At 38.0% G+C, this 18,805-nt stretch overlaps 1 protein-coding gene across 3 annotated transcripts; it reads left to right on the forward strand.

Annotated features, from left to right (window-relative positions):
- The first annotated feature begins 1,960 nt into the window (after nt 1-1,960).
- LOC135674353 (oxysterol-binding protein-related protein 2A-like) lies at nt 1,961-18,654 on the forward strand. 3 transcript variants are annotated; one of them, XM_065184125.1, is made up of 11 exons: nt 1,961-2,568; nt 5,893-6,246; nt 9,441-9,531; nt 10,760-11,208; nt 13,870-14,025; nt 16,793-16,960; nt 17,193-17,333; nt 17,413-17,643; nt 17,729-17,842; nt 18,235-18,423; nt 18,492-18,654. In XM_065184125.1, exons 1-10 carry the CDS (start codon nt 2,191-2,193, stop codon nt 18,403-18,405), a joined length of 2,253 nt encoding a protein of 750 aa, XP_065040197.1. In that variant the 5' UTR covers nt 1,961-2,190; the 3' UTR covers nt 18,406-18,423; nt 18,492-18,654. The 3 variants fall into 3 exon arrangements, with proteins under 3 accessions (XP_065040197.1, XP_065040198.1, XP_065040199.1); XM_065184126.1 differs by having other exon boundaries at nt 6,064-6,246; XM_065184127.1 differs by lacking the exon at nt 1,961-2,568 and adding an exon at nt 2,929-3,293.
- Nucleotides 18,655-18,805: the final 151 nt, after the last annotated feature.

Genomic DNA, 18,805 nt, shown 5'->3' on the forward strand with positions numbered 1-18,805 from the left:
CACCACAGGCACAATGTTCCATTGTTCACGATGTTTGAACCATCCTCTCTTTTTCGGACCGCTCCAAAAGCAGAATGAACATGGAGAAAATGATGGTGTTGTTGTTCCTTGCTTCACACACACACACACAAAGAGCTACAGCCACACAAGAGATAAAAAGGAAGGTGATGCTGTCGTAGGTTTACTGATTCCACCTCCCCGCCCATTTCTTTTCTTCCTCGACATGCATGCATGTAGGAGCACCCCTTCGGAGCACAACAGAGAAAAAGATAGCTAAACCCAGTAGGCGTTTCCCAAGCACAAGATGCAGGCCACATGCAGCCTGTCTCTTGCATACCATAGCTCATCTGCAACATAAGTTAGTCCTCAGCATAGGGATGTGTCCTGGATCAGTTGACTATAAAGTAATCGTCTTCTCCACACAAGGGTACATGATCCATGGGAGATGCTGTGCCCCTCGTAATCTCGAGAGCATGGGGTATCAGCACTTTTCAAGGGTTGGCAGTACCATGACATGAATAAATTGGTCCTCCTGCTGTACTAATGAAGTATTTAAATGTTAACAGTGGAACCAGGGACTTCCTCCCAAGATTACCTCATGTGGGAGGTCTGGGAGCGTGTGACATCCTCCTTTGCCCTGGTCTCAAGGAACCCCGTCCCTCCCTCCCCGCTCTGCAACACATGGTCCTACCATCTCCATGCAAGGCGGCCTCCGGCTCCAACCATGGCGCTTCTCTTGGCGGTCTCAGGGTGAAGCCAAACGATGACAAGGGCACATGGGCTGGCGATCATCACCCAGCCCGCCTTGTTCCTCCACCAAGGGACCTCGCACAGGAGCACCCCTAACTAGCTGAACGTGATGCTGTTCTCCTCGATGTATCGAGCGCGGGAGGCGGTGCGATCAGTCCCCAACTGTTCGGGAAAATGACTGACGGAAAAAATCATGCTGGCGGTGGGGGGAGCGTGGTTGCTTTCCGCTTTTCTCGACTTCTCATTCGCTGCTGTGGGACTCATCATGCTTATCCTCGATGGTCGCTTTCGTGGCATTAAAGGATGATGACCTTAGGCATGCATGGCCCGAAGACTCCTGTTGACGACCCAGACATGTGCCTTCATCCTCCTAATCATACGTCCTACTTATACATACGCTGCAGGAATCTTCTACTTGGTTTACGTGTACTTAATGTGATAATAATTCATATGAAATCTCTGTTATTATTATTATTATTATTATTATGGTAAGCGGAATTGCTACGTAATTTTGTCACGTTGAGGAGCCCCAACACCTACCTGTGGAAGATATTTTCCGAGAGACACGTGTTCGGTAAGCTTTGAATGCGGGGAGGGGCCGAACCCCTTATGATGCAGGTCATATTCATTCATTTTGGGCTACACATGTGTGTGTGTTGTTATATGTGTTTGGGAGTCCCCAATTACCCCCCAGATTTGCATCACATTCCTCTAATTTTATTCTCATGTCAAAGAATCCATTCTCCCAAACATAGTTACCTTAAAACATTTTTAATTAATAATATATGAGAGTTGAATATATTTTAATCTTTTTTTATGATTTGAACGGTCTAATTAATAAACTAAATTGATCGAGAAATCAATTAATTATCGATCAATCTAATTCCACGTTAATAACCCTGTTTTTATTTCTTCCTCGTGAGGCCAGTGATTCGTGTTTGCGTAAATTTAAGCTAGTAAATATGTCGATTTCCGTCATAATTATCCGCTGTTGAGTTGAAACCGTGCTATAAACGAAGCATGAATACTATGGTCCTTTTTTGGGTGAAAAAACCGTGAGTCATGCTGGTGTTGCATGGTTGGACCCATAGTACAAAGTGGCATCGCTTGTACACCACTTCTTCTGCGGCTTGTGGTCCATGGGGATCAACACGTAGTAATAGTAGCAACGTCCTACATTTGAAGCGCTTAAAAATCACCATCGTCTCTCTTGCTCCTCCCCGTCCTCTGCTTCGCACGCGCACATCTCCATCACGCAAAAATCCCGTATAAATAACCCCCCAAAACGAAGCCCAGAGATTAGAACCAAATCTGCTGCGTATCCCTCTTCCCCCTTCCACCTCCTCCGCCGAGATCGGCGTGTGAACGTGGTGGACGTCGAAGTGAGGTGAACAGCCCACACGGACCCAATTCCTCGGGGGGGGGGTATCAGCGATCACGATGCGGGCGCGGGAGATGCCGCACCCACTGTGCTGCATCTCCATCGACTGCCCCGGGCTCGGCGCGCGTTCGCCGGAGCCGGACAACCCGACGCCCGACCCCGACGGCGCGGGCGAGGGCCCCTCGTCCGCCGCCGTCGCTGGGATCCTCTGCAAGTGGACCAACATCGGCAAGGGGTGGCGGTACCGGTGGTTCTCCCTCCAGAGCGGCGTCCTCTCCTACTCCAAGATCCGCCGGGGGGACCCGCCGCTGGTGCCCGAGGGTTCCGGTGGCGTCCGCCTCATCGGGAGAACTGCCGCTCTGTTTTCCCAGGCTGCCGCCGCTTCCGCCACAGCTTGCCGCAAGCCCCGGAAGCCGGTGCGCGTCGTCCACCTGAAGGTAAGCGAGAAAACGATCGATCACCTTTTTTTCTAGGGAGAAGAAAACGTTGCATCTGAGGTATATTTGACGCCTAGCATCTGAGATTTTGCTATTAATCTATTCACTTATGTTTGTGATCTGTCTCTCTCCAAGTCAAATCCGGCTCTAGGGGTTTGGAATTTGATCCTGAATCTTTGGTTGCGTGAATGAACTTGATTATGTCTAATGCATCGTATATCATACTTGGGCTCAAGATAACCTCGCGATTTGAATTAAAAATGCTTTGAGATGAAACAGTTGAATCCAAATAAAATAAATTTAGTGAAATAAATGGACGGTTGAGATGAAGCCTGGGAAGCTAAATACTGGGAAGCGGTAGGTTTGGATTTGGGAAGGAACGGGGCAGACTCGCGTCGCTTCCTCCCCAACCCTGTTTGTCGATGGTGGAGGTGGTAATGGAATTTGGATTTGGGGAGGAGGCGGTGGCGGAGGAGGAACAGAGGGAGAGGGAGGACGTGAACAGGAGCGCGGTTTTGTTTGCCTGTGTGATGGCGATGGGTGGTTCCTGTTGCCCTTCCTTAGGCCAAGGCCGGGGTCTTTTTTGGCGCCGCAGGGGTACCTAAATATAATTGTCGAGGGGCAAGGTGACCCCTGCCGTAGCTGCTGTTCTTCCCAGAGAGGAGAGGGTTTTGGCCTCTGCGATCGGGTTCTTTAAGTAATCAAGCCATTGTACTACGCTATTCGTGGTTGTCTTCGTTCTTCTTCTTCTTCTTCTTCTTCCGCTTTGTTTTCTCCTTTCTCTTTTTCTCTCCCCTTCCTTTCATGATTCTCTTAGCTCTGCTTTATCCATGCCCTTTGACTTGTTGAGGATGTAACATGACGTGGGAAAAGTCTATTCACTGTTCGTGTTGATTCAATGGGTTGCTTCTTCCCTATCGATAGATCTTTTCGTCGTGCACTTTCCCCTCTTTGTTTGTGCTGTTTTGGTAAGAAATCTAGCTTTTGGACGTGATGCAACTGAGAAATTTCTCACCTGTTACGTCCGTGTTAAAATGATTTGCATTCCTGCTGATGTGAAGAAGCGTTTGCGAACGCGTACAGTGATGAATGGAGAAGGAACCTCTGGAAACGAGTTTCTGTGACTCGCGGCGCGAACGGCGAAGCGCCATATATATATATATATATATATATATATATATATATATACACTCTGATGACGACGCAGGAGCCGAGTAGATCGAATTTTTCTTTTATTTATTTTGTTCCTTATGCTTCGGACCATCACATTTTTCTTCGCAAAAAATGGTAGGAATATCTGAATACTTTCACCTATGGTAGCTGGCACCTGTTGGTGCTAGATTTATGGATCTCAAGACTTGGTCGCAGTGGGTGGGTTTGCCAGTATTTATGGTGAAGTTGTTTGGTAGTGGTTGTAGCGTGGCCTATCAATGTTAAGGCTGTAAAGTGCTGATGACTTTTTACGCTCGTTAACTTATTTGCAGCTCCATACCAGAAGGAGATATGGTGGCAGCCTATGACAGGAGATCGTGTGTTGGGAGGACTTAAGTGATAAAGTTTGAGTCCTTGTGTTCTGTAACTAGAAATACTAGTGTTTGCAAGTGCTGGTCCAAGGGCTAGAACTTCTATGATCTTCATGCAGAAATCTTTAGTGACATTAACTTGCTTGATCAGTCCAACTGGAAGGCTGAAATGAAATTCAACTTTTATCTTGTTATTTTATTAAATAGACGCATAAATCTAAATTTTGGTACTATGCACTTTTGCACGTTTTAGTCATTACTTTCCTGTCACTATCATTTTATTTGGATGGTAATGCACCTGTTTCTTGAGGTTGAGGGTTCCATCACTCTGATGACACTTTGTGTGCCCATTGGTTGCTTCTTGTGCACTTCTCACCCTTATGGAGCTTATTTGGCGCCTTGTGCATCCTGTCCAGCACTGGTTGCTGCATAAGAAAGAGTCATAACTTTCAAGTTGACTAGGTAACTCTTTTTGGAAGCTAGAGATGCGTGTACTGTGATAGACAAGAAAGTGCACCAAGTCGTAGGATGAGATTTCATTTGTGATTATGTTTCAGGTATATACTATACTAGTATCTCTTGAGATCAATTTGCTTAAAAATATATCTTTGGACCTAAGGGATTAGGCTACAAGTTCATTCTCTTTCGTCTTGAAGTAATAAATGAGTGTCAATTGGACAACTAGATGATGTTGTCACATGCAGCAGCCTAGGCCTTGCATTTAAATGGGTATTAAGAGGTGGGTTGACCATTAAAGTGTCTGGGTGGATGGATAGTCCTTGGGCAGCAAAGACACTAGTTCCATTATATCTTCTACTTAGTTGTTGCAAGTATATTTTAACATAGTGGTTAGGATGGTTCTCTTAAATGTAAAAATATTATAACTTTCAACTCTTTTACTGTCTTTTGGAAATATCTGGTGTGAATTCCCCTTAATAGTAAAAGTGCAAGAGTACTTTGTATGATTATATTTTCCTTTACAGCTTTTGGAGATAGAATGCAGCCAAAGATGCCAAAGATATCTATTAATGTCAATAACTTTGGATGATTAAAGTTCTCTTCTGGGGAAACACTAATTGCTGTCTTCTTGGTGGTGTAGTTTAGCATTTTTTTGGGGGGCCAATGCAGTATGGCAACCTTCCATGCATTTTGTACTATCCATGAAGTGAACAGTTTAAATAATCAGGTTAACTGAGTAACTCTGTATGTGTTAGACAGGATTGTTGGCACACTGCACATATATAATAGTCAGTTGTCTTTATGCTTCCTATATGTGTTCTCGATATCATCTATATGTGGTACCTAAATCATGAGTGAGAAGGATAACTAACACTTGTAGCACTAATAATCCTGTTGAGTTTAAATTTGGTCCAATACAATTGCACTACTTTAATATCAATGCAAAAGTAATTACTCTCTCGGAATCATGATATGCGTGCATCATACTGATCCATTGTAGTATAATTTGTATTTTGTTATAATACATTGTCCAGAACAAAGTGTCTTAGAGAGTGTTCACTCTACTTGACCATATTCTATCAATTTATGTACATTATAATCTCTATGAGATATACATTATCTTTATGCAGTCATTTAAAGACTTCTGAGCAATTTTTTTATTATAATCTCTGTTTATTAGGATTTTTGGGATGCAATAACATGCTTCATGTGTCCCAGAAGCATGCATGAAATGAATAGCTAATGTAACTTGCTGCTGATAGAGTGTCTTAAAGCAGCATACTGCTTTGATATAAGCAAATTTTGTTTGGGTTCTACTTAAATTCTTTCGAACTTATCTCAGATTTCATCATTTCGTGAAAGTAAGACAGATGACAGAAGATTCTATATATTCTGTCCAACAAAGACACTTCACTTGAGGACTGATTTGAGCATAGATCGTGTGGCCTGGATTCAGGCTTTGATTTTAGCAACAAAAGAAACTTCAATATATAGAGGAATATCTTTCATGCAGAATGATGTATCGATTTCAACTGAAAAGCTTAGAGATCGAATGCAAGCTGAAGGATTAGATAAGTCACTCATCGAGGACTGCGAGCGGATTATGAATTCAGAGTTTTCCGAGTACCACAGACAACTGAAGCTTCGATATGAAGAGCACTTCAACTCTATTAGTACATTTCATCAACAGCTGGAGGTACTCCTTGCATAAATTAAACTAAGGCATCGCTGTTTATTTTGATATCTTAGACTGACATGATATTTTTTGTTTTTGCTAGTTTACTGTAGTCATTCAGTCTATATTGATGTTATATGCTTTTTGTTGCTGTTTTACTTCGATGATTGCAGATCATTAAACTTGCTTGGATTAAAAAAAAATTCTGAAGAGTCCAGATCAGACTGTTCTTTGTTGTGGGTATAACATTCCAATGACATAATTGTATTCAATCATTAAAATTTAATTTTCAAGCCTGTCTTTTTAGATTGTTTAGATGAGAAAAGGCCAGCCATGCACGAGGCTCCTGCCTATGCAGGATATATGGAGGGTCAAAGATTGTAGCTTTACCTTCGCAAACAAACCAGAGGGTCAAAGATTGTAGCTTTCTTAACCCTAGATTGTAAAGGAATAATCTTACCTTGACACAATTCACCCTCTGGTTTTTATTTCGATGACATTGATTACACTATTTGATGCCTGAATATGTCATAAATGACTATATGTCCATTAACTTTAGGTGCATGGTTCCTTATGATGCTCTAGCTTTGCAAATTGAACCTTATCTCTTACCATGTCCTAAAGGTCTGGATGGTCTAATATGCTTATTATCATGCAAAGTATGGTAAAGTAATTACATTTCTTTGAAGTTATAGTTTGCTCTTTTATAGTTGCCTATGCCATAGAAAATTCAATAATTTCTTGAAAGGATTGGAATTTTGTATTTGGGTACTGTCTCGGTTGGATGAGTACATACTGTCAGTACTTAGTACACCGGTATGTACCAAAAAGGAAGGTAAAGTATGCTTATTATCATGCAAAGTGAGGTAAAGTAATTACATTTCTTTGAAGTTATAGTTTGCTCTTTTATAGTTGCCTCCATAGAAAATTCAATACTTTCTTGAAAGGATTGTAAATTTGTATTTGGGTACTGTATTGGTCGGACCAATACATACTGTCAGTACTTAGTACACTGGTATGTACCAAAAAGAAAGAAGAAGAAGTGTGAAACAGAAGGAAGACGAGAATGAGGTGAACGAAGAGGAGGAAGGGGGAAGATGGTGGAGGCAGAGGAAAGAAGAAGAGGAGGTAAGTGGAGTAAAAGGAGGAAGAACAGGAGGTGATGGAGGAAGAGACAGAAGAGGAAGGAAGAAGAGGAGGAAAGTGGATGAAGAGAAGGCAATGGAGTAAAAGGAGGATGAACAGGAGGCGATGGAGGAAGAGGTGGAAGACGAGGGAAGAAGAGGAGGCGGTGGAGTAAGAGGAGGAGAAGAGGAGAAAGTGAACCCGAGGTCAGCGGTGCACGTTGGGCAGAAGGGAGGTAGCAGCGGCAGGTTGTGATTTCAGGTAGTAGTGATGGCTCAGAGAAGAGCTCGTGAATCGAAGCAGATATACTTTTTTTTTTTTCAATTGACCGGATTGGATTGCCCAAAATTGGGGTGGTCCACGTCTCAATTCAGGCTTGGACCAGTAACTACCAGTTGGTATGAGCTAAGTGGGCGAAACTGCAATGACTGCTTTCTTGTATAGTCCAGTCACTAGATCTTTATTTTCGCTTTTGAGATTACTGTACAGGCATGTGGGTCATGTTCTATTTGTCCTTTGACTCTTTTGTGCCTTGGTGATTAATATTGTTCCCCGTGCTAGTTATTATTTCTCCAGTTAGCTTGTCTATTAAAAATGAGCAGATTCATGGAAGGTAGACCTTTGTGAGAATTTGCTGAAACTGCTAAAAAGAAAGGTATACTAGCTAATTGTTCAGATGTTGTGGTCTTCCTTTAATGTCATGGAGAGCAACCGATAATTTATGCTCTAATTTTTATGCATTTTTCCAGTTACCTTTATGTTTGTCTTTAGTTACTGTCAGTCAACCTGAGATAAATCGAACTGTCTGGTTAAGTAAATCATACATGGAAAAAGGCCAAATTGTCATCATGCAAACAACAAAATAGTATGATAATTGTGTTGGCTTCATGGAAATTGTGCCCATGTTGGTGGTAATGTGGAAGCCCAATATAGATTGCATGGCCGCTATGTGATGATGATGGAGCATCCACATGGCACATGAGAGGTTGAGCTTTGTCCATCGTGGTCATGCATTTGCCATATCATCACTATATCAAAGTTATGTTGCTTGGTAATATGTTTATGCCAACATGATGGAGAGCCATGACATGCTTGCTTTAGTAGAGATGATTGAAACCATTTGAAATTTTTTACAGTATTTTAAATAGAAGGTACAATCAAGGTTTACAATTTCGATCTATGCTAGTGTACCGACCAATGGTCGGTATGGTATGTACCAAGGCATACCGACGATACACTAGGGCATACAGATCATATGCCAAAAAAAATAAAATATAGCCCCAAAAATATCTGGAAAATAAAAAAAAGTTAGATTAGGATTTTTAAGTTGGAAATAAATATAAATTTAGTATAATTTTAGCGAAAATAATCTAAATTACGAAAGAATAGTGACACATTTTTTACGAGCTTTGAGGAGTAGCTTTGTGGTACGTTCTGAACCGTCATTCGATTAATATTTAATTATATTCAAAGAAATAATTTAAATTGTTAGATGTGAGTGAGAATGAGTATGAGGGAGTTGAAGAGATTGAGAAAATGATATGAGTTGAAAAAGAGAGAGGAAAAGGTTTAAAAACCCTTCCCTAGGTTCAAATGGTCAATTTAACTATTTGAAATAGAGCGATCTCAACACTTGATTTGTAACAATCAAAATCCAATCATTACCGATTGGTACAGGTCGGGAATTGTCAGATTTCGATCGTTACCGCCAGGTACAGACCCTGTATCACTCGATACAAGATTAAGTTATGGTACCACCTGGTAAAGGGTGATTCACGTACTGGTCCCCTGTCGGACCAATATATACCACCCATACCGAGTGGTACGGGTTGGTACTGCAAATCCTGGGTACAATAGTGAGTTTTAATGCATAGCTGACAGCATACTAATGGGATTCATGTTGGAGAGTGTATATGGTATGTTAACAGTATTTGTAAGGTTATACATGTTCTTTTGAGCTTTGGAGGGGTATAGAGGATAATCTAACTCTGCCATGGTTACACAACAAATTTTCTTTTTTTCTCATTGGTTTGAGGAAATGGTTTGTTTCTGAATATATTGTTTCTAAGGATCTTTATATACATATGCAGGAAATTGATGTAGAAGATCTGGCAACTAGTGAAGGCCAATTGCAGTTAACTAAGTATGACTACTCCAGTTCTGGGCATGAAAAATATAATGGTACTTACCACTCTAGTTTTTGTCCATGTCAATCCAAGAAATAGGACAACAACATATGCTTCTTTCAACCAGTACTCTTGTTTTTCTTTTTTATTTTGTTTTGGTCATGTTTTAGATTATGTGTAATTTTGGGAGGTTTCTTACTAGCTGAAACTTTTGGGAAGAACAATAGAAAAAAGTCATCTCATGCTGATGTCAAAGTAGGTTAAGTATCTGAGACCTGCATCTGTTTTCTCCCCTTTTTTATTTAATCTTTCTGCTTACATGGGTCTGTCGCAAAGTCCATCAGCCTTTAGTTGACTCGAACCATCATATTTCACTTGAATTCATGTGCGAAGCCCATTAATACTTTAACCCTTAATCACCTTGAACATGTTCTCTTTTTCATCCATCTTTCGTGTTGGAGGGTGGTAGGTATGTTGGCATTATATGTGATTATGTGGAATTTGGGCCCCTTTTTCTACTAGATTAAACTTTTTGGGAGCACACAATTTGACCTTTTCTTTTTTATTTCCTATTTTCTTGGATCCATTGTTGGCTTAAGTTAACTTATTAGAGTGTAGCAACAAAGCTAACTGGTACTAGTGGCACTGTTCTTTCAGTTCTTGTGGACAAAGTGGTGCTACTCTGATAAGTTCCAACTCTCTCTCTCTCTCTTTCTCTCTCTCTCTCTCTCTCTCTCTCTCTCTCTCTCTCTCAGCTTTGACTATTACTAGACATGCAGATGACACCATTACAATATCAAGCAGCATATGTATGGTTGCTTTTATACTTCTCTAGCATATAATCTTTCTCATAATAACTTCCAATCATTATGCAACTTACTTTAATTGGTTGCATATACTATAGGAAAAATGATTTAGATTTGTATTGCTGACAACTTCTTTAATCATATGATCCTTCCGTGTCACATTTCTAGTTAAGTCATTCATTATTTGGTCAAATATGTTTGAAGAGCTAATGGTGCTTAATTAAAAAAACAATTGGGTAAATTAGGAATTAACTGTCATTTATCTAGAATCTGATGGAATAATTATAACATTAATTATTTGGATTTAGAAACTGAAAATTAAGATAATGTGTTTAACTCTATCAATTTAATAATAATTATCAAAATAAATTGAAGTAGTTGTGGTTTTTCATTTTATACCATACTTGAACTTTTGTTGTCATAAAAGTATATTTTAAATTTCTGTTTTCCTTCCTCATATCTGTCTATTCTGATCAGAGTACAGTACCACTGAATCATCTGATGATGTTGAAAAGCAAGAGCTTGATGAATTGTCGGATGAAGATGAGCTTTCCTTTTTTGACACAAATGAGTGCTTTGGTGATTCTGCAATTACCTGTGCTTCTAAAGTAACAGCCTCAAATGATTTTGATAGGATTTCTGTAATGGAGTATAACCATTTTGATTCAAAGATAATGGATGTTGAGTCACAGCTTGAATATCAGAACATGCTGCTACATATTAGGTGGCGGAAGAAATTACCGGACCCTATTGAGAAGGAGAAAAGTGTTAGCCTTTGGTCAATGATCAAAGATAATGTTGGAAAGGATCTTACAAGAGTATGCCTTCCTGTTTACTTTAATGAACCGTTGTCTTCACTTCAGAAATGCTTTGAAGACTTGGAGTACTCATATCTATTGGATCAAGCATATGAATATGGGAAAAAGGTAGTGCATTACATCCACCTGTCCTTGGAATGAAGTTTTTGTGTTTCTGGATTTTTATATATATTTCAATAATATAAGAGAAATAAGCAAATCCATCCATGAATTCTTTCATTTATTTAGATTGTTTTATCTTTTATCAAAGATATATATGGAAAAGTTCTGCTACTTTACCTTTCTTGAACAAAAATGTGGTAGGTGCAGAAAACTCTATACCGAACTTTATCAGTGTCTTTGTTGACGGGTGAAAAATGGTTTTGATATTGCAAATTCTTATAACTCTTATTTCTTCATTTTTATTGTTTGCTTTTGGACTTTTCACTAGAATATTTTTTTGCAGATTTGAATTTCTAAGAAGAATAATTTCTCAGTATCAACTTTGTATTTGGTAGGATTATGACCGAAAATATAAAATGCGACATTAGACAGGACATGAGAAAAATAAAGGGTATAATTAAAACAAATGTGTGATCATAGTATGTCCTTCAGGTTCCAAAGAAAATTATAGTAGATAGGTCATAGGTGGAGGGCTAGTGATGATTAAATATCAGAATATCGGTTGTTAACAAAACAATATAAAGTAAGTTAATGTTGCCGAGGAGGAGGATGCATGGGATTATTATAAGCATAGAGTAAATAGTGAAAAATTAGATTGAGGATAAAGTAAATTTGTTTAACATGTTATGCCCAAGGAAGACTTATAGATGAGCTTACTGAATAAGATGTATTAATTAGGATTAATGGTGCAAGGATAGCTAGAAGATGATCTAAGGAGACTTTATTGGAATTAAAAAAGTAATTTGATAGCTGTTAGTTTGATCAAAGATATTGTCTTCAACAGAGATCAATATGGTAATAAATGCATTCCCAAAGGATTTGAACATTATGGCTTGTTTTTTCATTGTAATGATTATTTCAGATAGATCATTAATATAGTTCTTCGGAGGGTCATATTAATACTGTTCTTTACATCACAAAAGTTTCCCAATTGAAACATATTAGTAGTAGTCTTTGACAAAGACTTTTGTTGGTGAAGTTTTCTTGAACAGAATTGCTGTTGGAATGACAATTCATGTATTCTTTACATTATAAGATTTGCTCTTATGTATTGTTGATAAATCTAGTTCTTTTGATCTAGAATTTCAAAATTTTCCATCCAGCGGCTCAAAATATTGCAGTCTTGCTAGCAGTTGCAGATGAGCTGATGTTTTCATACACGAGGTTGCTAGATCTAGTGAAGCTTTTAATGGTGCAGTTTTAAGGATCCTTGTTAGACATGTTATAAGATCTGAAAATAAAGATCTTTTTCAATACTAGCACCTTGTTCCCTTGCGTAGTATCAAGTATTTGTTGGAGAAAATTTGGAATTTATTCTCTACACTCTGTAGTGTTTGTCTTTTTACAAGGCCATCTCTAAGTTCAGCCTCAAGCTTCTGGTTAGTTTACTGCCAAAAGATTAAAGTGAATATACTGCATCATCATGCTAGTTAGTCTATCCATGGTTCGTCTAACAGCATGTTGTTACATGACCCTTGGTAAGTGAAACCATGATAATTTAACTTGTGAAATGTGATAAATTTTCTATGATCTTTAGAAAGATCAATCTAGACATTTTCTGGGGTTTAAAGTTTTTGGCCTTTTGCTTTTCTGGTAGCATAGAGGCTTCTGAGGAAACCCAATCAATGCAGGATAACATGTAAAAGCACTGCTCAAGTAAAGCTCACTAAAAATTGTCTGATCTAGTTCTTTTTTTTGCCTGGAGTTTGAAGTCATTTGTGTATCTGCTAATAAGAGACCTTTGAGGACAAGTATCAGAAGAGGAATAAAACATAAAACCAACTAAGTAGAACTTGATAGAGAATTTTGTGTGCATGTAAGCTTCCATGCTAAATGAAATTTGGAGTATTGAAATTTAACCTGGGATTAAAACCATCAAGATATTCTCACATCTAATAAGATGTGCCTGCAAGGGAACAGCTGATCTACAAAATTGTTTGTCCTTGTGAGCTGATCACCTGTAATAGTCAAGCAATTGTTTAGCACTGTGCATGATGATGAGATTGAAGGATCAGAAATATAAAATAACCTACTATAGCATCTCATAGAGAAAGAATATTAATGGTTGAATATTTGGAACATAAGGGATTGGGGATTCCAGAATGAAAAGGTATATTGCTAAGGTTAACTAGAAATGACACTACCAAATATGAAACCAGAAGTAGGTGTACAGCCTCAAGTTAAAAAATGATGATTAGGCCTCAAAGAAAATTCACCAAACGCATATACTAATGTTAAATCAATACCTGATTCAGATGTGTAAACTACACATTTGCAATATGTGATATCTGTGATATAAGTAATATATGCTTTTTTGGTCTTAGTTTGTGAAGTCCATGTACATAAGATAAATGATTATGGGAAATGTACCATTTGTTATGTTTGTTCTTTTTCCTGAGTAAATAAAAACTGATAATGATTCTCTACTACAAAAATTGGAGTTCCATCCTGAAATGGATTTGTAACATGTGCTGTCTGCACTAAGTTTAAAAGATTAAAATCCTAACCTGTATGTACCTGTAGGCAAGATGGTATTTACATGGCTTGTAACTGCAAAGTTCTTGATTAACCTAACATGTTTTTCTTATGCTGAACTTTTGTATTTAGGGGAACAGTCTTATGAGAATTCTGAATGTAGCTGCCTTTGCAGTCTCTGGATATTCTTCTAGTGATGGTCGTCTTTGCAAACCTTTCAATCCTTTGTTAGGAGAAACATATGAAGCAGACTACCCTGAAAAAGGAGTCCGCTTCTTTGCTGAAAAGGTAGGTTTTGGGACTATGATGTAAAGTTCAAGCATTCATCTCGTTGCTTTAATATGCAGCACTATATCTTCATCAATTATATGAGTTTTATCAATCATCAAGATATTATCCAGGCTAACAACAGAGTTCTACATAAGAAACTAAAATCATGCAAGAAAAAAAAAAGCTCATTTGTTATGTTTACAACATGTAACTATCAATGTGGACCACTAGTAACTCTGTTGCATTTCTGATTTGTAGCTTTTTGAAGGAAAACATAGATTACATATAAGATTCATGAGAGTATATACAGTTATTTTTTAGAGTCATGAATAGTCTTGATTGCAAAATTAACAAACTTGGAGGGGATACAAGCATTGTTTACGAGAATACAATTGTGATTTGGAGAATTGGTCAGCTTGGATTAGCATGATTGACATTGTTTGAGAATTAGCAAAAGAAGACAAATTTTATAAAAATAAAAATATTATATGCTAAAAGGTTCCTTGACATTCATATTTTACTAAATATCTAACTCCGTTATTAAACATGGAATTAAAATACAAAAGACAAGTAGCAATGAAATACATTTAAATATAAACACATTGAAATTATTTAATACCATGAACTACGTAAGTGAGTTAGTAGTATTACTATTTTCTTAAAAAAAAGGTGGAATAGGATCCCTCATGTTTACATTTTTAATTTGTAAATAAGAGAAAATTCAAGTTGTCTAGGAGAAAGAGTATAAGGAGTTGCAGACAGTCGACTAGAGTAAAGTGTCCCCAAAATGTTACAGTATACACATTAAAAGTAGAAGAAAAGAAACCCAAAGCATAGAGTTAACTTTGTGTATTGCAATGGTTTCTGCTCACAACTTCATCAACATCCGTTGAATGATCAGGAAAATGATTTCCAGGCTTCTTTCTTTCTGATACCAACAACACCAAGCTATGGTGAGGTCTCTAGTTATTCACTAATGCTTGTTTCTTATTCTATTCTTTTTCTTAGAAACCCTCTTCATCCATCTCATCATCACACTATTTTTTTTTTTTTTATTAACTACTTAACATTCTAATACTGTAATACATAAAATAGAGCAGTCTTGCAATTTATTATCTTAAGAAGCACACAATGATCACAAAAATCTGGTCCTGATAACATCACTCTTTGATTATGTGACCAATATCTTCTACAGTCTATTCTTTTGAAGATTAGATTTAAGATTTTGAATTTTTTGCATTGGAGAATTATTTTGTCTATGTTGTCAATTAACTAAATTTGTGGTTTGCAAATTCAATTATATATTTCACCATCCTTCAAATACTACATCTTGTAAATCTGGTACATTTTGTGCTATTCAACTTTGCTGGTGTCGCTCTAGCCTTAGCTTTAACTGACAGTGTAGGCATGTTATAAGTGGAGCATGGTATCTTTAGCTTAAGGCAAAGAATTGAGGTAAAACTTGTGGGTGAGACAGGAAGCTATATTCTCCTCTCTGGCGAACACTTTAGACTTGCAACAAGATGGAGTCTTCTGCTTTGCTTAGGTGTGTCTTCTCTTGTCCGTTACTGACACAACATAGGAAAGGTATGCAGACAATTGAGATGTTGGGGTGGAGCACTAACTGAGCTTGCTGGAGTTGAGTAATCCATTTTGAATACCTTAGTCGAAGGAATTTAAATATTTCTCCCTGATAAGTTCTGCCCCATTATGTAGGTCAATTCAATTCACCCATGGTTGACACCCTAGTGTCTGGTTTTGGTCTTGGTCTTAGTAGTGATTTAACTCATCACATTTTTTGCCTAGTACAGGCAAAATGGATTAAAACTTAGAATTTATGTTGTGACAGTTTCAGGGGCATATGTGTCTGCATGTTAACTACTCTTTTGAACTATCAATTAATTTATAATATGTATAAGATCTGTTAATTGTTTCTGACTTGTGAACCAGAACCGTTGCTGATTTGGAAGGAGCATGTTTAGCAATTATTTTACTCAAGAAAAAAAAAAGTAGATGAAAATTTTGAGTATGTACTTGTATGCAAATATTCTTCTGAGAAAAAAATCTAGCAGCAGAAGTGTTGCAACATTTGGATCTTCAACTTTTCACAAGCAACTTACTGGATTCACACAACATTGTTGTTCTTTGCTTCCATCAGTCATATTAGCATGTGTTGTATTTGGTATCATGAATATTTTACTCAAGTATGGAATCATGATATGGTGCTTGGCAAGTTTTTTACTTGATAAAAAAATTGGCAAAAAAGTCTTATATCATTTATATGTGAATATTCATCTGTTAAGAAAAAAATCTAGCAACAGTAGTATTTGAAATTTGGATCTCTTTACATTTTAGAAGAAACTTAACTTGATTCACCCAACATTTACTTGCTTATGGAAATGGGCATGACGTGGCATTCTTTGTTTCCCTCAGAATATTAGGATGTGTTGCCTTTGGAATCACTATTCAAACTCTCAGAATTTCATATGTTATTGAAATTTATCTTGAAACAAAATCTAGATATTTTCCCACATCAAGGGTTAAATAAAAATCATCTGGTAGATCTTTTTTAACTTGTTCACATTATGCCTGCTTATTTATTTATGAATTTGGTTAATTTATAAGATGCACCATTGTTTCATCCCATCCCTCATTTGATGTTTTGGTTTCATCTTTCAAATTAGCCAACACAAACATGTGTGCCTAATTCCATGTACGACTTTATTTGATGTTATTTATAAGAGATAAAATGCCTGAAAATGAGGTTGCTCACTAAACTTACTAGGTTAGTCACCATCCTATGCTCATCGCCTGCCATTGTGAAGGCAGAGGTTGGAAATTCTGGGGAGACAGCAACCTCAGGAGTAAATTTTGGGGGCAATCCATACAACTAGATCCTGTTGGTGTATTGACGTTGGAATTTGATGATGGTGAAATTTTTCAATGGAGCAAGGTATGTTCCACGATGCAAAATCATTTTCAAGATCATATTCTTCTGTAAACAATATAGATCCATGTTACCTTGTCAAACATGTTCACAAGTTTTGAAATTTACTTTTCTCTAAAATATTGTATGTTTCTCTTCTCATGCCATCCTACACAAGCTTTGCAAACTACTCATCATCATGAGAAAAGTAATAATACTTTACTGGCCTGTCAAATAAGTTATCTGGTTTCCTGTTTAGGTCACAACAACCATCTATAACCTAATCCTCGGTAAGGTATACTGCAATCACCATGGTACAATGAACATCTTGGGCAACCAGCAATATTCTTGTAAATTGAAGTTCAAAGAGCAGTCACTCCTTGACCGCAACCCTCGCCAGGTAAGGAATGAGATTTTGCTGCATATGATCCAGGCTTATCAAGTTCTTCTAGTGACTGGGGCCACATTCTTCCACAAAGGTGCAAGGCTTTGTTGAGGATATTAAGGGAACAAAAGTTGCTACTTTGTTAGGAAAATGGGATCACAGCATGTACTACTCGCTGAGTGACAAAATCTTGAAGTCCAAGGGCTCTGTTTTGACAGAAAATTCAGCGTTGTTATGGAAAAGGAATAAACCTCCAATTGATCCCACTCGATACAATTTGACATCATTCGCTATTACACTAAACGAGCTGACATCAGAACTGACGGTAGATATCACATGCAATTTTCTTGTTAAATATCTGTTTGTCTTTTCCTTTTGTGCTGATTGGGTGTATCTGATCATGGACTAAGGAAAAACTTCCACCTACTGATTCAAGACTCCGGCCAGATCAGCGATATCTTGAGAATGGGGAGTATGAAAAGGCAAATGCAGAAAAACTACGATTGGAGAATAGGCAACGGATGGTAATATTCCATAGTTTTCTTAAGCTTATACAGTCATATGAATGAGTCTTTGCTGTTTCTTAATCTCTCAATTACTGGGAATTTGACTGTTATCTTTTATGACATGCCATCCAGCTTTACGAGGATTTTTTTTTTTTCCGGCCCAATTCTATGTAAAACGTTTTGACTGCAAGGCTTTCCCTTCTTCCACTAATTGCTTGCTGATAAGACTCCCAACGCCAATTGCCTGGAACTTACCTACAATAAATGTACGAGTTCCTGAGAGTTGAAGTGGTTTCATGTACAAAATGCATTGTGTTCATAGGCACCGTGTTCGTTGAGTTCCGGAAGTTTTAAGTGTAGTGTTAAAACATTGGCACAACATTCACGGTACATTTTATGTTTCCATGCAGTCAAGGAAGTTGCAGGAGAACGGGTGGAAGCCGAGATGGTTTCGAAGGGATAGCGAGCACGAGACGTTCCATTACATAGGTGGATACTGGGAAGCAAGGGAGAAGAACAAATGGGAAGATTGCATGGACATATTTGGTGAGTTCCCCAATGATGCGATGGTTGTACCCTAGCAAGAACGCAGCAATCAGGTTGGTGTCATGTGCTGTTCAATTCACTTGCTTCAGATACAGCACTTACGTGTAGCACAAATCTGCAGATGGCTTGTGAACTTTGTGTGCCAATGGAGATGCTGATTCAGAGTATGCTTATATGTAACTGCTTATTCTTTGGTTGTTTGATTTTGTCATTCAGTTGAGAACAAGCGGACATTCTTTGTAAATCAATTATCTCATCTTAATGCTCCTTTGTGATTAGCACAATTCAATGTTCCATGGCGATCATGCTAAAATATCTTGAAGCTACCTAATACTCCGTTATTTGGTCTTTCTACATTTTGACTTGTATGTCCTCTGCCAGTAAAATCTATGTTATCTGAGATGAAAATAACCAACGAAAGCTCCTTGCGTGGTC

The sequence above is a fragment of the Musa acuminata genome, chromosome BXJ1-5 (genome assembly GCF_036884655.1).
Source record: "Musa acuminata AAA Group cultivar baxijiao chromosome BXJ1-5, Cavendish_Baxijiao_AAA, whole genome shotgun sequence".
NCBI classification, from domain to species: Eukaryota; Viridiplantae; Streptophyta; class Magnoliopsida; order Zingiberales; family Musaceae; genus Musa; species Musa acuminata.

Bases quoted from the DNA above. Each gene is read 5' to 3' on its own strand.
- LOC135674353 (XM_065184125.1), top strand. From the start codon at position 2,191: ATGCGGGCGCGGGAGATGCCGCACCCACTGTGCTGCATCTCCATCGAC. The intron at 2,569-5,892 runs GTAAGCGAGAAA...AACTTATCTCAG, and splicing joins TGCGCGTCGTCCACCTGAAG to ATTTCATCATTTCGTGAAAG. The intron at 17,843-18,234 runs GTAATATTCCAT...GTTTCCATGCAG, and splicing joins TGGAGAATAGGCAACGGATG to TCAAGGAAGTTGCAGGAGAA.